This window comes from Muscardinus avellanarius (genome assembly GCF_963383645.1).
Source record: "Muscardinus avellanarius genome assembly, chromosome: X".
Taxonomy (NCBI): Eukaryota; Metazoa; Chordata; class Mammalia; order Rodentia; family Gliridae; genus Muscardinus; species Muscardinus avellanarius.
In genome coordinates this window covers 18,725,153-18,749,393 of record NC_137792.1, presented here as the reverse complement: position 1 = coordinate 18,749,393, position 24,241 = coordinate 18,725,153, and the positions used below count along the sequence as shown (strand labels likewise).

At 39.8% G+C, this 24,241-nt stretch overlaps 1 protein-coding gene across 3 annotated transcripts in view; it reads right to left on the bottom strand.

Moving 5' to 3' along the window:
- POLA1 (DNA polymerase alpha 1, catalytic subunit) overlaps nt 1-24,241 on the bottom strand; it is a gene marked incomplete at both ends in the record, with an annotated part of 345,550 nt that overhangs the window by 173,954 nt on the left and 147,355 nt on the right. For all 3 annotated transcript variants that reach the window (XM_080718511.1, XM_080718513.1, XM_080718512.1), the window contains one exon: nt 20,301-20,475. In XM_080718511.1, coding sequence (XP_080574637.1) covers nt 20,301-20,475 — 175 coding nt within the window. The remainder of the gene's footprint in view (nt 1-20,300; nt 20,476-24,241) is intronic.

Here is a 24,241-nt window from a genome sequence, read left to right as displayed (position 1 = left end):
TACAAAACACTTGAGGCTAACTCTTTCAGTAAAAAGGGGACCAACAAAGAAGAAAATGTCTGAGATGCAATGTCTATATTTTCTCACCTGCTAAATGGAGGTAGTGTCACTGGCTACACACTTTTGAAGTTTAAATATGATAATAAAGGACAAACCCAGTATAATAGTGCCCATCATATTGTAGGCACTCAAAAAAGCCACTTAAATGAAGAAATAAAATAGCAAATGAACACAACTTAATGCAGACTGCAATAACTGCAGATTATGCACTTAGAAAAATATATGAAACACATGCTCATGCTACATATGAAGTTAAGAGCTACTCTTTGTAGGATTTAAAGTATTTCCTAAAGTGGTAGTAAATAATAAAAGCAAAGACTACACATTCAAAGCCAGGCATGGTGACACACACCTGTAATACTGGCAACTTGAAAGGCTGAGGCTGGCAGTTCACGAGTTCAAGGCCAGCCTCAGAAACTTAGTGAAACTCTGTCTCAAAATAAAAAATACAAAGGAATTGGGATGTAGGTCAGTAGCCGAACTCAATAGCCTAATGCCCCTGGGTTCAATACCTAGTACTGCAAAAAAATGTTTTGAAAAACTTTTCATTAGTGACATAAGTAATATAACATGTGTCACCTGGCCCCAGGACTCACTATATATTTCATTTTATAAACTGCCTATCCCTAGTCTAGAGAAACAACGATTTAGTGAAATACATGAGAGTTCATAACATCACATTTAATGATAAGAAGGGACAGTGAACTGAATGGGAAACCATGCCTGTAAGGCCATTTCTTCTATTTTGATTATCATTTTTTGTGGTACTGGGGATTGAATTCACGGGCATTCTATCTCTGAGCTACATCCCCAGCCCTATTGTATGTTTTTATTTTGAAAGGGGGTCTTATTAAGTTACTGAGGGCCTCATTAAATTGCTAAGGCTGTCCTTGAACCTGCAAACCTCCCTTCAAAGCCTCTTAAGTACTGGGATTACGAGCTTGCAACACCACAAACAACTCTGTATTTTCTTGGTTATAGTTCAATGTTAAATTTTTTTTGTTTTGTTTTGAGTCAGACGTGGTAGCAGACACACCTGTCATCCCAGTACTTGGGAGGCTGAGACAGGAAGATCACAGGTTCGCAGACAGCCTCAGCTACTTAGGCCCTCGACAACTTAGTGAGACACTGTTTCAAATTAAAAATAGCTGGGTGTGGTGGTGCATGCTTGTAATCCCAACATTGGGGAGATGGAGACCAGAGGATCTTGGTCATGGACAACCTCAGCTACTTAGCAAAGACTTTGCAACTCAATGGGCCCCTGTTTCAAAAATAAAAAGACTAAAATATAGGGCTGGAGGTGTAGCTTGGAGGCACAATGCCCTTGGGTTCCATGCCCAGTACAGGAAAAAAATTTTTTTTTGTTTTGTTCTTTAGTACTGAGGATGAAACCAGGACCTTGCACATGTTAGGCAAAGGATAAGCTAACTACCAAGCTATATTTATATGCCCCCAATTCCGTTCAATGATAAATTTTAAAAACATAAAAAAACTGTAATTATTTTAAAGTGTTAGATATGTAATGAACCTTGTAAAAGTTACTTGAATATAAAAACATCATTAGAAAAGTGAGAGGGCAAAATTAAATCGTGCATCATGCAACGTCAAAAAATAAGGGTGACTATCAATGAAATCCTTTTCGAAAAGGTGAAAACCTAGTTTCAGGCAAGCAGAGAACTTATTCAACATATGAATTAATCCAAATTCTCGGGAAATTGGTGATAAAAACCTATTTCAAATTTTCAGTAGACTTAAAGGTTTTTTAATTTTATTTTTATGTGAAACATATTGAAAATGGCACTTGGATGGGAGACTTAAAAGTTTAACTGCTTATACCATAACCCATTAAGGCTGGAGTGAAACAGGAAAAAAGTATCTGGTGCTGCCACCTAGAGGTAGAGATTTTGAATTTTAAAGTGTACAAAATAGAGTCACTACATAAAACTCGCTTTGTAATTATTGTCACTCCAAAATTAAACACTTCTGTCACAAATGACATTAAAGTAAAATCTTTATCCTCACACTTGCCCTCCATGCATATACACTGTATAATTAATATTAAACTGTTCACAATACAATGCGTAACCATTAGTCTTGGAGGAAGAGATGTAAAATTAAATTCCAAATCCCATACCTCTTCTACAGAGAGCTTTATGTGAACCCACTGGCTTAAACTTTATGGCCTATTTGCAAAAAGGAGCTTCTATTTCTACTAGACTAGTTTTTCATAGGTGACATTTATCTGGTCAGGCACACAATAAAGTAGTAACCTGCTTGGACTTTGGGGAAGCAGTTATCTGGCAAAAGAGCAGGTGTGGGTTCCCCCACAATAAGCAGAGATGATGAATGCTTTAAGTCAATCCTGTGATTGCAGTGATCCAGTAACTTGTGCTGGGCTAGGAGGGACAGAAGAGGTAGTGGAAAAGAAATGACCATACTATCACATATAGTTAGAAAATCTCTAGGATCTCACATTATTTTGGTAACAGGATCAAAGCTCTCACTCACGTTTCAAGGAATATTTATAGAAAGTCACACCACAGATCACAGACACGGGGTTAATGAGTGAAGCAGTCCTGTTACACTCTTTACTTAAGATCACTATAGTCTTATCACACAACTACAACTTAACATTTGGTTCAAAATTGTTTTTTTGGTACCATATAACGAATTTGGGTTTTGAAAGAGAGTCTTGCTAAATTACAAAGGGTCTTGCTAAATTACAAAGGGTCTTGCTAAGTTGCTGAGGCTGGCGCCTCAAGCTTGCAATCCTTACCTCAACCTCCAAAGTACTCGGATGACAGGTGTGCACCACCACACCTGACTTACCAAAGAACTTTCTAAACATTGTAAGCTATATGCCTATTTTTAGAATGTTTGTCTGCCCCTATTACCATGGAGTATTTGAAATGTTCATAATTCAAGGCATATGGTTGGGAGACTGATGCATTTGATCAAATATTTCTCTTCCTCCAAAAGATAAGGTCTTTGTTAATATTTCTATTAATATAACTGCAAATAACTATAGTAAAGCCACTTAGTTTGACACAAGTAGGGAAGAGGAAAAATCTACATAAATGAAATTCCAAATGAGTAAAGGAAGTAACTAGTATTCCCAAGCATGTGCTTTTAATAGGAATCATTTAAGCTACTAGAGAAGCTTGTGAACAGAATCCTATTGTGAAAGTTTCCTTTAAGAAATAAATAACTGCTGGGCGTGGTGGTGCACGCTTGTAATCCCAGCATTTGGGAGGCTGAGACCCGAGGATCGTGGTTCGCGGACAGCCTCAGCTACTTAATGAGGCCCTCTGCAACTCAGTGAGACCCGGTTTCAAAATAAAGTATAAAAAATAGGGCAGGGGGTGTAGCTCGGAGGTCGAATGCCCCTGGGTTCCAATCCCAGACCCGCAATAAATAAATAAATGATTTATTTATTGCATACATCTAGGCTTTTAAGTGTCTGGACTTCTTAGAGTACAATATACAAAATTAAAAGTTAACATGATTAAAGACTACTTAGTAAATTTTTATTTATTATATTTTCTGGATTGAACCCAGAGGCATTCTACCTCCAAACTATAGCCCTACCTCTATTAGAGCATCACTAAGTTGCTGAGGCTGGCTTTGAACCTGTGATCCCTCTGTCTTAGCCTCCCTAGTACATGCACCACCACACCCATCCTCTTATTGAATTTTTAAAGGGTGAATGCTATTATTCACAAAATGCTTTATACAAAATGCTCAGAGTAGTTTTATTTCTAATAGCCTGAAAATGAAGTAATCCAGACATCCATTAATAGGCGAATAGATGAGATGGTATAATCTACTATGAAATACTACTCCGGTGAAAAAAAATTAACACACACAAGCAACAAGATCTCAAAAATATTATGCTAGCCGGGCATGGTGGTACACGCTCATAATCCCCACGCTTGGGAGGCAGAGACAGGAGGATCGCACAGGTTCGAAGCCAGCCACACTGGCTTAAGAAACCCTGTTTCCAAATTAAAAAAAAAAAAAGGATAAAAATAGGTCTGGGAGTATAGCCTGGAGGTAGAAGGGTTTCCAGGAACCCCAGTACCACCAAAAAAAAAAAAAATATATATATATATATATATATATATATATATATATTATGCTAACTAAAAATAAGCTAAACACAAAAGGGATATTACAATTCATTTAAAATTCTAAAATAGGCAAAGTTAATTTATGGTGTTAGTATGGATACTGATGGGAAGAGGTATAAGAGAACATTTGGGGATCATAGAAATGTTCTGTTTGTGTCTTGATAAACTTATTGTATGATATGTTTAATATTTTTGTATTTCAGGTCAACCTATGTAAATTATATATTGAGAAAAGGGAAGCCAGATAGATGTTTGCAATATATATTTCTAAAAACTCATTATTTAGAATATATAAGGAATATCTGCAAATCAATAATAAAAAGAAACCTCAATAGAAAAGCATATAAAAAACTTGAACACCCCACAAAAGGAGATATTCAGATGGCTAAGAAGCATATAAAAAGACATTCAACTTCCTTAGTCATGAAAAAAACTACAAAGTAAAATCACAATGTTCTGCTGCTTCCTAAAGTGAAAAGATGGAACAGAGCAAGTGTTGGTGTCAATGTGGAGCATTCATGCACTGCTACTAGGGACTGCACATTAGTTGATCCCCTTTGGGAAACTGGCATCATCTACTAAAGCTGAAATCCATGTCCCCTAAAGCTTAGCAATCCTAAGTACGGACCCAAGAGAAAGATATGCTTATGTTCAATAAAAGACACGTACAAGAACCCTCAAAGCAGCAATACCCATAATAGCTAAAAAGTGAAAACAACCCATAGCAGTACCTTTAGTAGATACTCTTACTGTGTGATCTATACATACAAGGAAATACAATCTAGAAATTATAAAGTATACTACATAGATGAAACCTCACAAACAATACTGAGTAAAAGTAGCCAAAGAAAAAAGACAACTTATGAAATGTCCAAAAATAACCTCACCTATGATGTTAGAAGCCATAAGAGCAATTTCTGATTGGGGGGAAGCATGGAAGGGAGGCTCCGAGGTCCCCATGAGGGGGCTTCTGGGTTGCAGTAATATACTATTTCTTGAGCTCACTGCTGACTACACTGGTGTGTGTTTTATGTTGTGAAAAATCACCAAGCTGTTCATTTACGTTTCATTTAGTTTTCTGTATACATGCTGTAGTACAAGAATATTTATACTTAAAAAGGTGAGCAAAAGGGATGATAGAACTATGTGTTTCAAAATGTATAAAATCCTGACCAGACATTATATAGCTCTTCACAGAGGTATATAACCTCACCTAGAAAGCATTAACAAAATGTATAAAAAAATTAAATTGAACCTAAATATGGTCAAGTCTTTAAATTTAACAAATTATAGAAAATACAGGAGAGAAGGGAACATGTTTAAGGATACCATTTTTTCACAATCAGCAACTACAGAATGAGGAAAATTCTACAGAAAACAAACATTGTTAAAAAACTGGGAAGTTAAAAAAAAGAGAAAGGAATTTAACAGTTATGTGGACCCTGACTATATTCTAATATAGTACTGCCAAAAAACAAAAAAAGATTCCTAAAAGGTAACAAATTTGTGACCTCAACTCATTTGTTTTTAATGCTGTTGATGAGAGCCCGGAATATGAATTTGCTTTGTGGTACTGGGGATTGAACTCAGAGACATTCAAACTCTGAGCTAAACCCCCAGTCCTATTTATTTATTTATTTATTTATTTATTTATTTAATTTATTTTTGTGGTACTGGGGATTGAGCCCAGGGGCATTCTACCTCCAAGCTACACCCCCAGCCCTATTTTTTTATTGTTTATTTTGAAACAGGGTTTCACTAAGTTGCGTAGGGCCTCAGTAAGTAGCTAAGGTTGGCAGTGAACCTGTATCCTCCAGTCTCACCCTCCCAAGTACTGGGATCACAAGCATGTGTCATCACACCTGGCTATTTATTTATTGAAACAGGGCCTTGCTAAGTTACCAAATATTGCTGACCTCAAACCTGGGATCCTCCTGTCTCAGCCTCCAAAGCACAGGGGATTACAGATGTGCACCACCACCTCTGGCTCTTGAGTGCAGATTTTAATTGATTGATTGATTTGCTTGCTTAGTGGTACTAGGGATTGAATCCAAGGGCATTCTACCTCTAAGCTACACACCCAGCCCTACTCAAACAGGGTGTAAGTTGCAGAGGGTCTCATTAAGTTGTTGAGGCTGTCTTTTTTTTAATTTTTTTTATTGGTGCATTATATTCATAAAACTTATTGGGGTAAAAAACTTGTGTGTATAAACATGTACTCATCGCTGATTTAACCCCTACTCAAATCCCACCCCATTCCCTCCCCGTCCCTCCCTCCCTTGCTTGGCTTAGTGATTGACTTCGATATGTTTAAGTACATTGTGAGCTTTAGAGATTTTCCTCTTCCCCCCTCATTTCTCCTCCTTTAGGTTGACTTGTTTGCTCCTCTTTTCTCCCTAACTCTCACATATTAGGGAAAGCATCTGATTTCTTACTTTTTGTGCCTGACTAATCTCACTTAGCATAATGTCCTCCATCCATTTCCCTGAAAATGATGTAATTGAGTTTTTTTTGATGGCTGAGTAAAATTCCATTGTGTATATATCCCACAGTTTTGTAATCCATTCATCTGTTGATGGACATCTTGGCTGGTTCCATAGTTTGGCTATGGTGAATTGTGCGGCTATGAACATAGATACACATGCATTAGTTTGGTAGTTTGGTTTCTTTTCTTTTGGGTAGATACCCAACAGTGGTATTGCTGGATCAAATGGTAGATTTGTTCCCATTCTTCTGAGGATTCTCCATACTGTTTTCCAAAGTGGTTGCACTAATTTGCAATCCCACCAACAATGTCTTAGAGTTCCCACTTCTCCACATCCTTGCCAGCATCTGTTGTTGTTTGTGTTTTGAATGATGGCCATTCTAGTTGGAGTTAGGTGAAATCTCAGGGTAGTTTTGATTTGCATCTCTCTGATTGCCAGTGATGTTGAGCATTTTTTCATGCATTTATTGGGCATTTGAATTTCTTCTTTTGTGAAGTGTCTATTTAGTTCATTTGCCCATTTTGTTATTGGATGCTTGGTTTTCTTAGTGTTGAGTTTCTTGAGTTCTCTGTATATTCTAGATATTAGTCCTCTATCAGTGGCGTAGGTGGCAAAAATCTTCTCCCATTCTGTTGGCTCTCGATTGAGATTCTTGATAGTTTCCTTTGCTGAACAGCAGCTCTTCAGTTTCATGCAATCCCATGTATTGATTCTCCTTTTAATTTCTTGTGCCTTTGGGGTCTTGTTGAGGAAATGTTTGTCTGTGCCTATGTGTTGTAGTGTTGGACCTATGCCCTCTTCAAGGAGCTTCAAAGTCTCTGGTTTAATTTCCAAGTCTTTGATCCATCGTGAGTTGACTTTTGTACAGGGTGAAAAAGTGGGATTAACATCCAATTTTCTGCATATGGTTAACCAGTTTTGCCAACACCATTTGTTGAAGAGGCTATCTTTTTTCCAGTTTATGTTTTTGGCCTCTTTGTCAAAAACCAATTGGCTGCCGGGCGTGGTGGCACACACTTGTAATCCCCGCGCTTGGGAGGCGGAGACAGGAGGATCGCGCAGGTTCGAAGCCAGCCGCGCGCGCTGGCTTAGGAGACCCTGTTTCCAAATAAAAATGTAAAAATAGGTCTGGGAGTGTAGCCCGGAGGTAGAAGGGCTTCCAGGAACCCCAGTACCACCAAAAAAAAAAAAAAAAACCAATTGGCTGAAAGTGTGTGGACTTCTTTCTGGGTCTTCTATTCTGCTCCATTGGTCTATATATCTGTTCTTTTGCCAGTACCATGCTGTTTTTATTACAATGGCTTTGTAGTATAGTTTAAAGCCAGGTATTGTGATTCCTCCTGCATGGTTTTTGTTGCTGAGAACTACCTTGGCTATTCTGGGCTTTTTGTTATTCCAGATAAATTTAAGGACTGATTTTTCTATGTCTGTGAGGAATGATCTTGGTAGTTTAATGGGCATTGCATTAAATCTGTAGATCACTTTTGGGAGGATGGCCATTTTAATGATATTTATTCTGCCAATTCATGAACATGGAAGGTCTTTCCATCTTCTAAGATCTTCTTCGATTTCTTTTTTCAGTGTTTTATAATTTTCTTTGTAGAGATCTTTTACCTCCTTGGTCAAGTTTATTCCTAGGTATTTTATTTTTTTTGTGGGAGATCCTGAGTGGAAGTGTTTTCTGAATTTCTTTTTCAGTGGATTTATGGTTGGTGTACAGGAAAGCTTCTGATTTTTTAAGATTGATTTTCTATCCAGATACCTTGCTGAATTTGTTGATCAGTTCTATAAGCCTTTTGGTTGAGTTTGTTGGGTTTTCTAAATATAGTATCATGTCATCTGCAAATAGTGAAAGCTTAAGTTCTTTTCCTATTTGTACTCCTTTGATTTCCTTTTCTTGCCTTATTGCTCTGGCTAGAGTCTCTAGTACTATATTGAAGAGAAGTGGTGATAGTGGACATCCTTGTCTCGTTCCAGTTTTTAGGGGAAATTCTTGAAGTTTTTCCCCATTTAATATGATGTTGGCAGTGGGCTTATTGTAGATTGCCTTAATAATGTTGAGATATGTTCCTTCTATTCCAATTCTCTGCAGTGTTTTTATCATAAATGGATGTTGAATTTTATCAAATGCTTTTTCAGCATCTATTGAGATGATCATGTGGTTTTTGTCTTTGATTCTGTTTATATGATGAATTACATGGATTGATTTTCGTATATTGAACCAGCCTTGCATCCCTGGGATGAACCCTACCTGGTCATGGTGAATGATTTTCTTGATGTGGTTTTGAATGCGTGTTGCTAGTATTTTATTTAATAGTTTTGCATCCAAGTTCATCAGAGATATAGGCCTGTAGTTTTCCTTCCTTGAACTGTCTTTATTTGGTTTGGGTATTAGTGTGATGTTGGCTTCATGGAATGTATTTGGGAGAGTCCCGGTTTTTTCTATTTCCTGAAATAGTTTGAGTAGTATTGGGATTAGTTCTCCTATAAATGTTTTATAGAATTCACTTGGGAAACCATCTGGTCCTGGGCTTTTCTTTGATGGTAAGCTCTTTATTGCTATTTCAATCTCTTTGATTGTTATTGGTTGGTTTAAGTGTTCTATATCTTCTTGACTCAGTTTAGGAAGGTTGTATTTATCTAGGAAGTTGTCGATTTCCTCCAGATTTTCCATTTTGTTGGAGTATAGTTTTTCAAAGTAGTTTCTGATAATCCTCTGGATTTCTATGCTGTCAGTAGTAATGTCTCCTTTTTCATCCCTTATCTTCATAATTTGGGTTGATTCTCTCCTTTTTTTAGTTAGGTTGGCTAGTGGTTTATCAATCTTGTTAATTTTTTCAAGAAACCAGCTTTTGGTTTTGTTGATTTTCTGTATTGTTTTATTATTCTCTATTTCGTTAATTTCTGCTCTAATTTTAATAATTTCCCGTCTTCTGCTGGCTTTGGGGTTCAATTGTTCCTGCTTTTCAAGGGCTTTGAGGTGTGTCATAAGGCTATTTATTTGAAGATTTTCTGTTTTTCTTATGTGAGCACTCAGTGCTATAAATTTTCCTCTTAATACTGCCTTCAAAGTGTCCCAGAGGTTTTGATATGTTGTTTCTTTATTTTCATTTGTTTCTAGAAATTTCTTGATTTCACCTCTTACATCTTCTATGACCCATTCTTCATTCAGAAGTGTGGTGTTCAGTCTCCGCATGTTTATGTTGTTTCTCTGGGTCTTCTTATAGTTGATTTCTAGTTTCATTCCATTATGGTCTGAAATGACACAGGGAAGTATGTAACATTTTTTAAATTTGCTAGTGCTCACTTTGTGTCCCAGGATGTGATCTATTTTGGAGAAGCTTCCATGAGCAGCTGAGAAAAATGTAAACTCTGCTGTAGTTGGGTGAAATATTCTATATGTGTCCAACAGGTCCATTTGGTTAATGGTGTTCTTTAGTTCTGAGACATCTTTACTGACCCTTTGTCTAGAAGATCGGTCTAGTATTGTGAGAGGTGTGTTGAAGTCTTCCAGTATTATTGTGTTGGGATTTATGTGTGACTTCATATCACAGAGAGTTTGATTTATGAAAGTAGCTGTCCCTATGTTTGGGGCATAGATGTTGATTATTGTTATTTCCTCTTGCTGGACTATTCCTTTTACCAGTAAAATGTGACCTTCTTTGTCTCTTCTAATAAGTTTGGGCTTGAAGTCTAACTTGTCTGATATCATAGTTGCTACTCCTGCTTGTCTTCGAGTACCATTAGCATGGATTACCTTGCTCCAGCCCTTTACCTTGAGTTTGTTCCTATCTTTACTTGTAAGGTGTGTTTCTTGTAAGCAGCAGATGGATGGATTCTGGCTTTTAATCCATTTTGCCACTTTATGTCTTTTTATTGGGGAGTTGAGGCCGTTTACATTCAGTGTGATTATAGAGAGATAATTTTTAATTCCCAACATGTTAAGATCTTATTTCTGTTTGAGATACTGTTTATTCTTCTTTGCTTAGTTGTCTGCTGGATGGAAATTCTTGTTTCTTTGGTTCTGGCGTGTATTACCCATTTCCTCTTTGCAGTTAATCTCCTTGAGTATTTTCTCTAGCGCTGGTTTTGAAGACATAAATTCCTTCAGTTGCTGTTTGTCATGGAAGCTTCTTATTTCCCCATCTAATTTGATAGAAAGTTTTGCTGGGTAGGAAACTTTTGGCTGGAAGTTGTTTTGTTTCAAAGTTTGGAATATATTACTCCAAGCCCTTCTGGCTTTCATAACTTGGTTTGGGAAGTCTGGAGTGATTCTAATTGGTTTGCCTCTGAATGTCACGTGGCCTTTTGTTTTTGTTGCCTTTAAGATTCTCTCCTTGGCTTCCACATTAGTCATTTTGACAATTATGTGGCATGGGGATCCTCTTCTCTGATCCCGTCTAAAGGGAGTTCTATAAGTTTTCTGGACCTGTGTATAGACTTCTTGCTCTATGTTTGGAAAATTTTCTGCTATTACTTCCTTGAAAAGATTGTTGATCCCTTTGGTTTCACCTTCTTTTCCCTCCTCTATTCCAATTATTCTTAGGTTAGCTCTCTTGAAATGGGCCCACATTTCTTCAATGTCAGATTCCTGCTGTCGGGTTTTTTTTTCTAAATTAGAAACTATGCGTTCATTTTTAGAATGATCATCTTCAAGAAGCGAGATTCTATTCTCCATGTGGTCTAATCTGTTGTTTATACTTTGAATTGAAGCCCTTACTTCATTAATTGCATCCTTTATCTCTTTTTGCCTCTCTCTAAATTCTTTTCGAAAGTCCTCTATTATTTCTAAAGTTATTTTCCTAATTTGATCTACTAGAGATCTTTGGATTTCTGTGTTATCAGATTCTGATGTTGTGGGGTTGTTGGCATTCACTGCTCCATTGTTATTTCTCTTTCCCATGATTTTGGAAGTTTGTGCCTTCTCTGCGTTCTTCCCTGAGTCACTACGAGTTCACTTAAGATGCTCTGGATCTCGTGTCTGTGGTATCTCAGTCACCACTACTCCTTTACTGGGTTGTATCACAAAGTCTCAGACCCAGGGAGTCAATCAAGGCTGCTTAGACCGTGGGGGGTGCCAAGTTGGGCGCTCTCCAGTGGGGAGTTGTGACTATGGTATGATATCTCTGCCACTGCCACTCCCCCACTGGGCTGCACTGCTAAAATCTCCGACCCAGGGAGACTATCTGCGCAAGTCCCTGGGAGTGCAGTACTGGGATTTCTCCCCTAGGGGCCGCAATTTGACTCACGGTTGTTGAGTGCGCTGATGGAGCTGTAGTGAACTTGGATTCGCTGCTGCCGCCACTGGCAATATGGTACCACTGCCACGCCCTAGGCCGTGATGCGGCGTATTTCTTCTCTGGTTTTGAACTCCGCTCTGAGTCCTTGCCAGTTGTGCTGTGCCCGGCCCTTGGGAGCTTTAGATGTTCCCTGCACCAACAAAACTGCTGACTGCTGCCCGGCTGTTCAGCACCTGCTCACCTCAGCTCGCTGTCCACCCCTCCTCTCAGGCTCCTGGTGACTGGTTGAGTGGGTTGGTCTAGGGCTGTCCAGTGAACTCACCGCTGCCGCCAGCAGTAAGACGCTGCTTCTGCATCCTAGGCCGCGAGGCCAGAGTACCTCCTCTCTGGATTTGAGCTCTGTTTTGAGTCTCCCTCCTCTCTCGAGCCTGGTGCTGCTAGGGGAGATGTAGGCTGCGCCGCTCCGGCCACTCTGCGCCGCGGCTCTGGCTGCTCCGCACCACGGCTCTGGCCGTTCCGGCTGCTCCGGCCGCTCTGCACCGCGGCTCTGGCTGCTCTGCACCACGGGTCTGGCCACTCCGGCTGTTCCGCGACGTGGCTCTGGCTGCTCCGGCTGCTCTGGCCGCTCTGCTCGGCTGCTCTGGCTGCTCCGCTCAGCTGTTCTGGCCGCTCTGCTCCGGCTGGGCCGCTCCACTCCGCGGCTCCGGCCACTCCGCGCCGCCGCTCCAGCCAATCCGCGCTGTGGCTGTGGCTGCTCCGGCTGTTCTGGCCGCTCCGCTCGGCTGCTCTGGCCGCTCTGCTCGGCTGCTCTGAACCGCAGCTCCAGCTGCTCTGCACCGCGGGTCTGGCCACTCTGGCCGCTCAGGCGGTTCTGCGACACGGCTCTGGCTGCTCCGGCTGCTCTGGCCGCTCCGCTCCGCGGCTTCCCCCAATCTGCGCTGCGGCTCTGGCCGCTCCGCTCCCCGGCTCCCCCAAATCTGCACTGCGGCTCTGGTCTCTCCGCGCCGCGCAGGCGCGGCACTTTGGGCTGGTTTTTTTTCCGGTGTCTTGATTTTCCAGCCCTTTTTCTCTGTCCCTTGTATTTACCGTTTTTATTTCTTTGCTGGTGGTGTTTTCTGGCTCTGAAAGGTGCTGGTTTTGTGGTAGTAGAGTTGGATTGTTAGCAGGACTTGTAAGTGCCGCTTTCCTCCGTCACCATCTTCCCGGAAGTCGAGGCTGTCTTTGAACCTGAAATCCTCCTGTCTCTGCCTCCCAAGTACTGGGATTATAAGCATGCACAGTCAAACTTGGCTGAATATGAATTTTAACTTAATGAACTGGGTATAAGTTGAGTATCCCCTATCTGAATACTTAGGACCCAAAGTGTCAGATATTTTATGGATTTTAAAATACTCGCATGTACAAAAGGAGACACCTTGGAGACACATACCAAAACTAAACACAAAATTCATTTATTTCATTTATACCTTATATATATATAGCCTACATGTAATTTTACACAGTATTTTTCATATGCATGCGTTTTTACTGTGATCCTATCACATGAGATGGGATGTGGAATTTTCCACTTGTGGCATCACATAAGTGATTAAAAAGCTTTAGATTTTGGAGTATTTCAGATTAGGATTATTCGACCTGTATCTTGGGGTAGAAAAAAACACTAAAGTATCTTCTTTCTGATTATGTAACCTTAGAAAAGATAGATAATTTTTGCTGAAAACTTATTTGGAAAACAAAATAATACAAATTAAGCCAGGCATTGTGGTGCATGCTTGTAATCCCAGTACTTGTTAGGCTGAGACAGGAGGATCACCGGTTCAAAGGCAGCCTCAGGAAGTAGTGAGACTCTCTCATCAAACCAGTGAGATCCTTTTTCAAAATAAAAATAAAATAGGGCTGAGGGTGTGGCTCAGAGGTAGAATGCCTCTGGGTTCAATCCCAAGTACCAAAAAAAATTTAATAGGCCAAAGATCGGTTGTTTATCTCACAGCAAAAACCCTCTTCTCTTCTAGCTATGTTGATAGATGTGTGAGAGAGGGGGTATAAAATGTTTGAGGTCCCCAACCATTTTAGAAGTTAGTAATTCTTTAACTGTGAATTCCCTCAAGTGCTGTAGGGAGGGGTTAAGTAGTGGCCAAGACAAATATGAGTTACCCCTGTGGAGACCCAGGCCCAATTCCACCGGCTCCACATAGCCCATTCCCACAATGCCCCAAATTTATCCACTATTATCAACTCCTCCCTGGTGTATCAGATGAGAGAGTGGTCTCTGCTTCCCTTAAACTGATAAACCCTTTATTTTCCTTCTTTGGAGACACAACCTGCGTTGCCCACTAGCCATCCCCACACCAGTGAAATCGATTAAATGACTAATCTGTAACTGAAGTAAAATGCACAGATAACTCAACTTTTTATCCTCAGTGCCTACTGATATTCATTTGTTCCATGCATACAAAATTAGACTAGACTGACAGCATGAGCCATTGGATAGACACTCCTTCCTAAAAGTGGAGGTTCTCAACAGCAAACAAGACTTCCCTTAACATCCAACTGTGCATTCGGTGTGATGTTAGTATCTACGGTTTGAAAGTGATACCCATGTATGTATGTTCTTATAAGAGCCTAATCATAAAAAAGGCAAAACTCTTTACTAAGTCATACCAGCGGCACTTGTTGATGGCATCATCCTTCTCTCACCCACTTGAACTTTACTCTCTCCCCCCCAACCCTCTTTTTTATAGGGTTATCTCCCTGGATCTGCCCAGACCACCCCAAATAGTGCTTGACCCACTGTTGTACTTGTTTCTTAGCTGGTATTACTGGAATCCTTCTACAGACAAAAACCACCTTCTATAACATGAGTGAGATGGGCCCGTTCAAAAAATAGAGTTTTAACTACTTTCTGATTCAATCTAGGAACACGCTGGGTTATGTGTGCTCTGTCTTGTCTTAAGCATGATTTCCAACATTAAAATCTAAATTCTCAGAATTCATCGAACATCAACAGTTTCTCAGGACCAATGAGAAAACTGCACATACAGTCAAATGCCTGAAATTCTATCACTGACTAAAATGAAATGTACTTTACAGTTATTGTACAAATCATTGCTCATTGGAGAAAAGATATTATATATAATTTCTAAGTGCTGCAATGCACGAAATATAAATTTAATAAAGATGAAATTCAAGAATGAGCTTTAGATTATTCTCATCACTAGCCTGGTTTGCTAAGTACAAAAGTCTGTTTGGATGTTTGGGCATACTGTGAATATTTCATCCACAGAATATAGAGAGCTTTCATTAGAACAAGAGAGAGAAAACCTACAGTCTGGAGAACAAAAGCTAAGAGTTCCAAGTTTTAGTGGCCATGCTTCCCATAGGGCTATTGTATAAGAAGAGTAATACTATATTTTTTTCTATTCACAGATGGAAAAGAGTAAAATTTTGCTTTATTTAAGCCCAACAGCAATAATCTTACATGGGTTTCAGAAAAATGATACACATTTTACAGTGGAATAATGAGGACCATTAGTTATTAGAGAGAACAAATTATTCTCTTTCAATTCAACAGACTTATTCATTCACTCATTTAATAGACTATCCTCTCTCCTTTTCACAAAAATGGCCTTCCCATACAGAACACCTGGCCATGCAACATGCCACCAGACAGACTTCAGGAGGTATCTTGACGGGGAGAAACAGAGAATTTCCAAAGTGAAGCCACAGGATAAAACCGACACTTGATGCTCGCCTTTCATTTCAAGGAAAGCAGCATAAAAGCAATAGAAAAAGAGTAGTTCAAAAATACAGTTGCTCTCCACAAAAGAGTCTTAAAAATAAAAAATCATGAACTTAATAATTTTCCTAAATGAAATTATGCCATTATTCCTGAATTCTTTGTACTAACGAAAAGGACAAAGTATCAAACTTCACGAAAGTTTCAATACTGTAATACATTTCATTAATCAAAGATAAAAACTACATTAAAAGCCAGAGAATTATTTTATGTCTGTGATTAGGCAGTTGGAGGGCTTGTATTTTATGTATACATTTGTACACTTCAACTTATTTAACAGTGTCAGTTCACTAACTGCAGTTTTTTATATAAAGAAAACAGATTTAGAATTTTTAAAACAAATTACAGTAATTTTATGCCTACAGCTTGCACCTCTTAGAAACCACGTACCCCCTAACACTCCCCTTACTTTGCCACCACTTCCCCATCTCCTCCCTCCCCCTCTCTGAATCCACAAGCTACAGGCGAACTGATAACGGGGGCCTGAAAGGCCTGAGTGAGCCCCATTTTCACCCTCATTTTTCACTTGGAATGGAAGAGTAAAGGGGGAAAATAAAAATTCAGCTCCTGAATAGGGCATAGAGGCAAATCAATGCCTACGGAGATCGGCCTGGCAAGCTGGAGCGTTTTCTACAAATCTTCATGGCAATGGGTATTTCCGAGTCTGTACTTTATTAATACTGAACCTCTTCTGAGGAAAAAGGGAGAGATAAAGGTCTGAGAGCTTTGTTAATAATATAGGTACATATGTATATGCTATTGGAGCCAGTAGAGGATGGAATAGAAGAGGGCAAACTGGGAAGGACGTTGACTCCTCAATGATACCAACTTCAAACAACCTCAATATAAATAAAAAACGCTCTCATGGGACACACATGAGCAAACACAGCTTCAAAGAGGGGGAGCAGCAGCAGTTCTGTCAAGGCTCAAGACTAATGCCCTTCCAAAAACTTCCATCAACTACACGGCATCAAGAAGATACCGCCCGCAAGAGTGCCCATACAGAGGTTCTGCTTATGGAGTGGAAGTAGTAGGAACAGACAGGGACCATGTGCAATTCTGGAATATTTTCTTGGTATATTGAGACTGGCCAACAGTGAGACATAATATGAAACCTCTGGAGATGGGACTCAGTAGTCTACTGCTGGCTTTGCAAATAATTTGTAAATACTGAATCCACAAGGCAGCCTGTGATAAGGCAGCTATGGTAATGCTAAAGTATGTTTTAGCAAGTCATTTGCATATTCTAGGGGGTTGGAGCATATCTCAGTGGTGGTGTCTGTGCTTAGCATGAGCAAGGCCTTGGGTTCGGTCCCTAGACCCACCCCCAAATCTATGCCCTGTCCAATTAATTTATTTAACAAAAGTAATCTTAACTATGGTCTCTGGAACCAAGAAAATCAATCTGATCCCCTCTCAGTGTGACCAGTGTTGACACATCGGAGTGGACATCAGGCCTAACACCCAGATATGCTCTATCACCCTTCAATGCTCAGCTCTTTTGTGTTAATCTGACATTCTGCACTTCCTTCTTTTAAATGTTATTCACGAAGCCGGGCGTGGTGGCGCACGCTTGTAATCCCCGCACTTGGGAGGCTGAGACAGGAGGATCGCGCAGGTTCAAAGCCAGCCTTAGCTGGCTTAAGAAACCCTGTTTCCAAATAAAAATGTAAAAATAGGTCTGGGAGTGTAGCCCGGAGGTAGAAGGGCTTCCAGGAACCCCAGTACCACCAAAAAAAAAAAAAAAAAGCCAAAAAACAAATAAATGTTATTCATGAGATGGGGCTTTTCCACCTATCCCCTCTTAGGGCATGGCCACTAGAAAAATCCAAGTGAAAAAGAAAAGAGGACACAGTTTGCTTAGAGCGCAGGTTCTTGACTGTAAAGACAGAAAAATCTTGGGAGACTTACTCTACAAATGAACTGTGCTAAGGGGTTTTCAGGAGAAACCTGGGGGAATGAAAGGGGCATGAAGATGAAGCTCCCCACGGCTGCACATCCATACCATACCAATCCCGAGTGAGAATAGCTTTCATTTTCTCGCAGAGCTATGCTAGTCATTCCTAAGAAGAGGCAATAAAGTTCGGCACAACAGTTAAAAGTAGAACTTTTGGAAAGGCGTGAAGCTCAGATAAAGTCCAGTCGAAACCAAACACTAGCTATGTGACAAGACTGAGTTAGTTACTTTTCTAAGCCTTGGCATCCTTCTCTGTAAAATGGAGCTCATACAAGATCCCCTCAGGAGGCTGTCTCGAGGACTGAATAAGATAAGATATGCAAAGTGCTTATCACAGCATCCGGCAGAGTAAGCACTCAATGTATAGGAGAGAAAAATGAGACTAAAAAATATCATGCATTTATAGTCCCCTCCTCCCAGCTGAGGATTTATAAACATCATCAAATACAACTCAACTTGGAGAATACATTATATGATTATTTTGGTAGCAGAATTTTATCTTCCTAATTATGTTTTGCTTAGGCAAATGTCAAAAATGAGTTTCCACTTCCAGAGCAGACACTGATGGGATAGTGGGGATGGGGGTGGGTGGGTGGCAGGGATGAGCTCAGAAACATACTCAACAGGGCCAGGATGAGAAATATGTGACTTGATAATCATCTGTGGAAAACCCAATCTTATTCCACAGAGGCATACCCAGCACCATCTGCGATGCGTGAGGACTAGAGGAGTTTGGACATATTTATACTGAAACCAAATAGGAGGGTAAAAGGCAGCTACAGCACCACTCACTTAGCACTCACGCCGCCCCAGGCTCTGTGCTAAGCATCTCACACACATATCGTTTCTCTCACAGCAATTCTACTCCATCGCTCAAAGAAACCAATGTGTACACCACGATCGGGAGACCTATGAATACTAGAACCAGCATTAAAACTCAGGCTCCTGAGATGGCTTAAACCAGCCATTCTAGTGAAAGGAGGGGGAGAAATAGTCCTTGAAACAAAGCCAGAATGAGCAATGCTTTATTTAGGGAATAAGAGCAAACTGAGTAAGAAATAAGGCTAGAAGTACAGGTTGGAGCTAGAAAGTTAGTCTGTGTCAAAGTGAGAGTCTGTGAGATGACAGCAGCACTGGACTTGACTTACGGAAAGTGAGGAGCCAGCTAAGAACTTTATTAGGCAGTACTTTAACAATATTCATCTTTGCTTGGGATAGAATGGAGAGAAGCAGCCTTAAACGCATTCTAACCTTTTATGGGCTGCTTATCTAGAAATGTAATTAGGACTAGTTATAAAATACACTGTTAAGCAAAGGATGACGGTAACAGTGATATACGAAGGAGTGATGCTGCAAACGTCAAAGAAACACTGAGGTTGCAAGGATGGCTGCCACTTCCTAGGATGGTGATAAAAAATTAGAAATCAGCCAATTCCTGAGGAATAATGGTAGGTCCAGTTGTAGAAAACCATAAAGTGAGTGCAGGATACTTAGAGAATTCTTAAACATTTTATATTCAAGTAAATGCTTTCTCATTTTACATGAAAATATCTTTAGAGATAGACAAGAAAATCAGTAAGATACCAATCTTCTTATGAATGTAAGTTCACTAAATGTATAATAATGTAAGTTCAGTGAATACAATGGTGCCTGAAATCTTCTCTTTCTCTTCACCGTGCGTGTGCATGAGAGAGAGGGGGGGGAGGGAGAGGGAAAGAGGGAGAGAGGGAGAGGGAGGGAGGGAGGGAGGGAGAGAGAGAGAGAGAGAGAATGAATGAATATATGACTGATTGGGGATTGAATCCAGGGATGTTATACCTGAGATATTCTCCTTATCCCCACCTCCCCTTTTATGGTACTGGGGATTGACCAGGGGCATTCTACCTCTGCAATGCTCCTCTAGCCCAATTTTATTTTGAGACAGGGTTTCACTAAATGGTGGAAGGTCTTGCTAAACTGCTCAGGTTGGCCTTGAACCTGAGATCTCCTGCCTCAGTATTCCAGGTACTGGGATTACAGGTGTGTGCCACCATGCCCAACTTTATTCTTTTGTGGTATTAGGAATTGAACCAGCGGCATTCTACCTCTGAGCTATGCCCTCGGCCCTATTTTATTTTCTTTTGAAACAGAGTCTCATAAAGTTGCAGAGGACCTTGCTAAGCTGCTGGGGCTAGCTTTGAACTTGTAGACCTCCTGTTTCAGCCTCTCAAGAACTGGGATTACAAGTGTATGCCACCACACCTGGCTTATTTGTTTATTATTTTGAAATAAGATCTCACTAAGTTGTTGAGGCTGGCCTCAGACCTGAAATCCTCCTGGCTTAGCCTCCCAAATAATAGAATTATATTTTCTCTTCATCTTTCTTTTTGCCTTCTCTTTCTTCCCTCAGCATTTATGAAGTGAGTACCAGCTGCAGAGCAGGCATGAGTTTACAGAGACCGCAAATTGTGGAGCACATAGCCTATAAGGGCAGATAGTAATAAAAAAAAACTTCAAAAATAAACGGCTTACTAAAAACAAAGAAATAAAAGACACAATGCTGTATCTATAAATAGGAATTCTAACAGTCAAAAGAGGACTATATGTACCACTTTTACCTTGGGACAGTCTACCTGAGATTCGGATACTTACCTAACCACTTTGCAATGAGCACACCATCAATTCCATCTATCGGTTCACAGATCCGAGCCACCACTGGGTGGATCTGCTGGGCCAGGTAGTACTGAGTGTCGATGGTTAAACTGTCCTGTTTCTGCAGCTGTTCGGGTGCATACGCCCTCTGGCTCGCAGTGAGATTTGACCCATCCTAAAAAAACACAGGTACAGGTAAAGTTGTTAGCAAGTCAATCATACATACTTGCTAGATCAAAGAGGGAAAACAGTTTATTCCAAATACCTAAGAATCTTTTTGATCTATTGATGAACATTTCACATATATCATAGAGTAAAAGGATGGAGAACTTCTTAGTCTGGATCTTGTCTACTGTCCGAGAATGAAAATCAAGCATATACTGGGCTTTGTTTTTGCCAAAATCTGAAACCTACAAGATGACACTGACAAGATAAATGTCTCCTGCCATATCACAGAAACTCATTAAGAAGACTTGGTGACAAGCTGGGTATGGTAGTGCATGCCTATTAATTCCAGTACTTGGAAGGCTGAGACAGGAGGATCAAAGGTCTGAGACCAGCCTCAGCAACTTAGCAAGACTTTCAGCAATCTAGGAAGATAGTGTTTCAAAAATCAAAAAATAAAAAGGGCTAGAGGTGTATCTCGGAGATAGAATTACTCTGGTTCAATCCCCAATATCACACACACAATAAAAACTTGCTAACAGCTGGGCCTGGTGGGGCATGCCTATAATCCATGTATTTGGAAGGCTGAGACAGTAGGATTGCAGGTTCGTGGCAACTTAGGTTGTCAGCAACTTAGTGAGACCGTTTCAAAAAAATATATGGCTAGGAGTATAGCTCACAGGTAGAATGCCCCCGGATTTAACCCTCCAGTACCCTCCTACAACCACCACCACCAAACTTGTAACAATTAATTTTGTCAGACAGGCTTCTTAAAAGAATCATACTAAAAGAATATGTATATAGTCCTTTTATTTTGTTAATGTGATCCTTTCTAACCAGAATTCTAGCCAGTAGAATCTCAAAGACTCCCTTCCCAGTTAATATTTTCTATGAGAGCTCTGTGTATCATTGAGAAGCAGATAACAAGGGGAAAGGAAAGGAGAATTCATGCAATATCCTGATGAGTGACAGTGTCCCAAAGCCAAGTATCTGCCCGCCGAACTGAAGGGCATGTTATTTTGCACTATTTACCTAGCTTCTCCTCAAGGAAAGGAATGTGCATCAGAAACTTTTCAAGGGCTTTCTCTTTCACTCTAAAAATTAAAGTTGTAAAATTCTATATAATTGGCCCATAATCACCCCTGGGGTGATATCACCATCACCTGTGAATCTACTGGACCAACATCCAATAACTCACTCCACTCTTCATCTCATCTCATACAACAAGATTTAATATTCAGACTAGTAAATTATAACTATTCACAGTGCTCAGCTGCTCTGCAGAACTGATTATAATGTGAATCCTATTCTTTCCCTCCTGCTACAATCAGTCCCTTCTCAGCTCAACATCCAACCCAAGGCAGAGGCAACCTTCCACGGCACTGTCTTTACCAGAGACCGGAGGCAGGGGCCTCTCTCTAGCTAGGGTCTTGATGGAAACAAACGGGCCTGTTTCTCAACTAGGTTCTCCCTACTCTAAGATACATTGAAATATCTAGAAAGAATAAGGTTAAGAATTTTGCTGATTACCAGCCTCTGCAACCCGTTTCATATTAGAAAAATAAAATAAAGCTGGGGATGTAGGTCAGAGGTAGAACACCCCTAGGTTCAATTCCCAGTAACAGACACGAACACACACACTCGTCCTTTTTTTTTTTTTTTATTTGAGGGTCTAGGGATGGAACCCAGGGGCATTCGACCTCTGAGCTACGCCCCCTGCCCTATTTTTTATTCTTTATTTTGAAACCGGGTCTCACTGAGTTGCAGAGGGCCTCACTAAGTAGCTGAGGCTGTCTGCGAACTGCAATCCTCTGGTCTCAGCCTCCCAAATGCTGGGATTACAAGAATGTGCCACCACGCTCGGCTAATCATTGTCTTTTTAGAAACTTGCTAGATGAGAATAAGACAAGAGTCGATAACAAAAATAATAATAATGAAAAATCCGTGGGCAATGTCTTCATGTGCCACATGGTATTCAGACTGCCTTGTAACACATGAAATCTGGCCAACTTTTAGTAGAATATCTTTTTCTTGAATTTACTGACTTTTTTACGACTGGGGGTTGAAGCCTGGAGAGTTCTGCTTCTTAGCATTTTATTTTATTTTATTTTATTTTATTTTATTTTATTTTATTGTATTTTTATTTTGAGACACGGTATCAGTGAGTTACCCAGACTGAACTCAAACTTATAATTTTACTGCCTCATCTTCCCGAGTACCTGGAATTACACCTGCTAAGTTTAAGATTTTTGAATGGCGAATTAAATCCAAATTTATAGAAGCAAAAAAATTTTTAAGGGCACTTGGGGGATGGAGATGTAACTCAGTGGTAGAGCACTTGACTAGCGCATTCGAGGCCCTGGGTTTGACTCCCAGCCAGCATTGCCAAAAAAAGAGTACTTGAGTTACTGTCTACCATATCATTAAAATTCCTCAAATAAAGGTATATTGCTTTATAAAGCAGCTGTCAATTTCTGAGAATACTTTCAGTCTAAAATGTTCTTATTTTAAATATCTACCCAAACAACTGTTTTTAACCAACAGTGACTCAATAGATTTCTTATTGTATTTTAACAATGTTAAGTTCTACATTCAGAAATGGTTGAATCATGGGTTTGGTATGCTATATTGGAAAAACATTCAGGTTATGTCCTAAGATAGATCCCTCAAAGACAATTTATAATTCTCAAGGCTGACCTGGACCCTATAGTATATACTAACCTTTTAAGAAAAGAGTGGGAGGCAATGCTGATCTTCTTGAAGTGCCCACATAGTCATTCCTGAACTTTGCAGAGACAAACAGATGCTCTAAACTATATAGTCATTGTTAGTGTAAAACTAGTAGAAAAACTCTTCAATGGGTAACAAGTAAGCCCAATTATTTTAAAGGCTTGCCTTGGGGATATTCTGACTAATACAAGTCAAATAAGGACTTAAAATTGGTGGACCAATAGAAGTTGATTTAAGATCTGGGTAAATACATAGGTTTAATAAGATTACCATATAAAATTAGAGACCAAACACTTTACCCTCTGAATGTATCAGAATTTGTCGTTATCGGAATTTGTCATCTAAGTTTCCAGTAGGGTACTATTTTCTAAATGTAACATTTAAAACAGAACCTACTTAGGATACAGACTACTATTGGAGGAGCCTTGGCTTAGAGCAGCCAACAGTCCTCTTAAGATTTTTGTCATCACACATTTTCAAATTTTATTCTAAAAATACAATTGTATTATGGAATACAGGAATAATCAGAGTGCATAAAAGCAAAACGGGTGGGAAGCTTTAACTAGCTAACATATTGCAAGGAGGGCATATCTCTCCAACAGGGTATAAATGCAAATAAAGTCCTTCCATGAGATTATGTTAAAGCAGAACAAGCTAATAAATAGGAACTGTATCTTTAAAAAGCAAGTAAGTTACCCAGGTGTGGCGGTGCATGCCTGTAAACCCAGAACTTGGAAAGCTGAGTGATGAAACTCACAGGTTCAAGACCTGCCTCAGCAACTAAGTGAGACTCTTCACAACATAGCAAGAATACAGTTTCGAAACAAAAATTAAAAAGGGCTGGGGGTATAGCTTGGAGGTAGAAAAGGTTTTAAGGCCTAATACCACAGTGGGTAAAAAGAATGCTAAAAATACAATAAATTGAATTCATTCATCATACTATATTAGCATCAGCATTTTAAGCCTTTATATATCAATAAGATCAAAAGAAGAAATCATAAAACCTGATATTAAAACATCAAGGAACACAACCTTGAGTTTTAAAT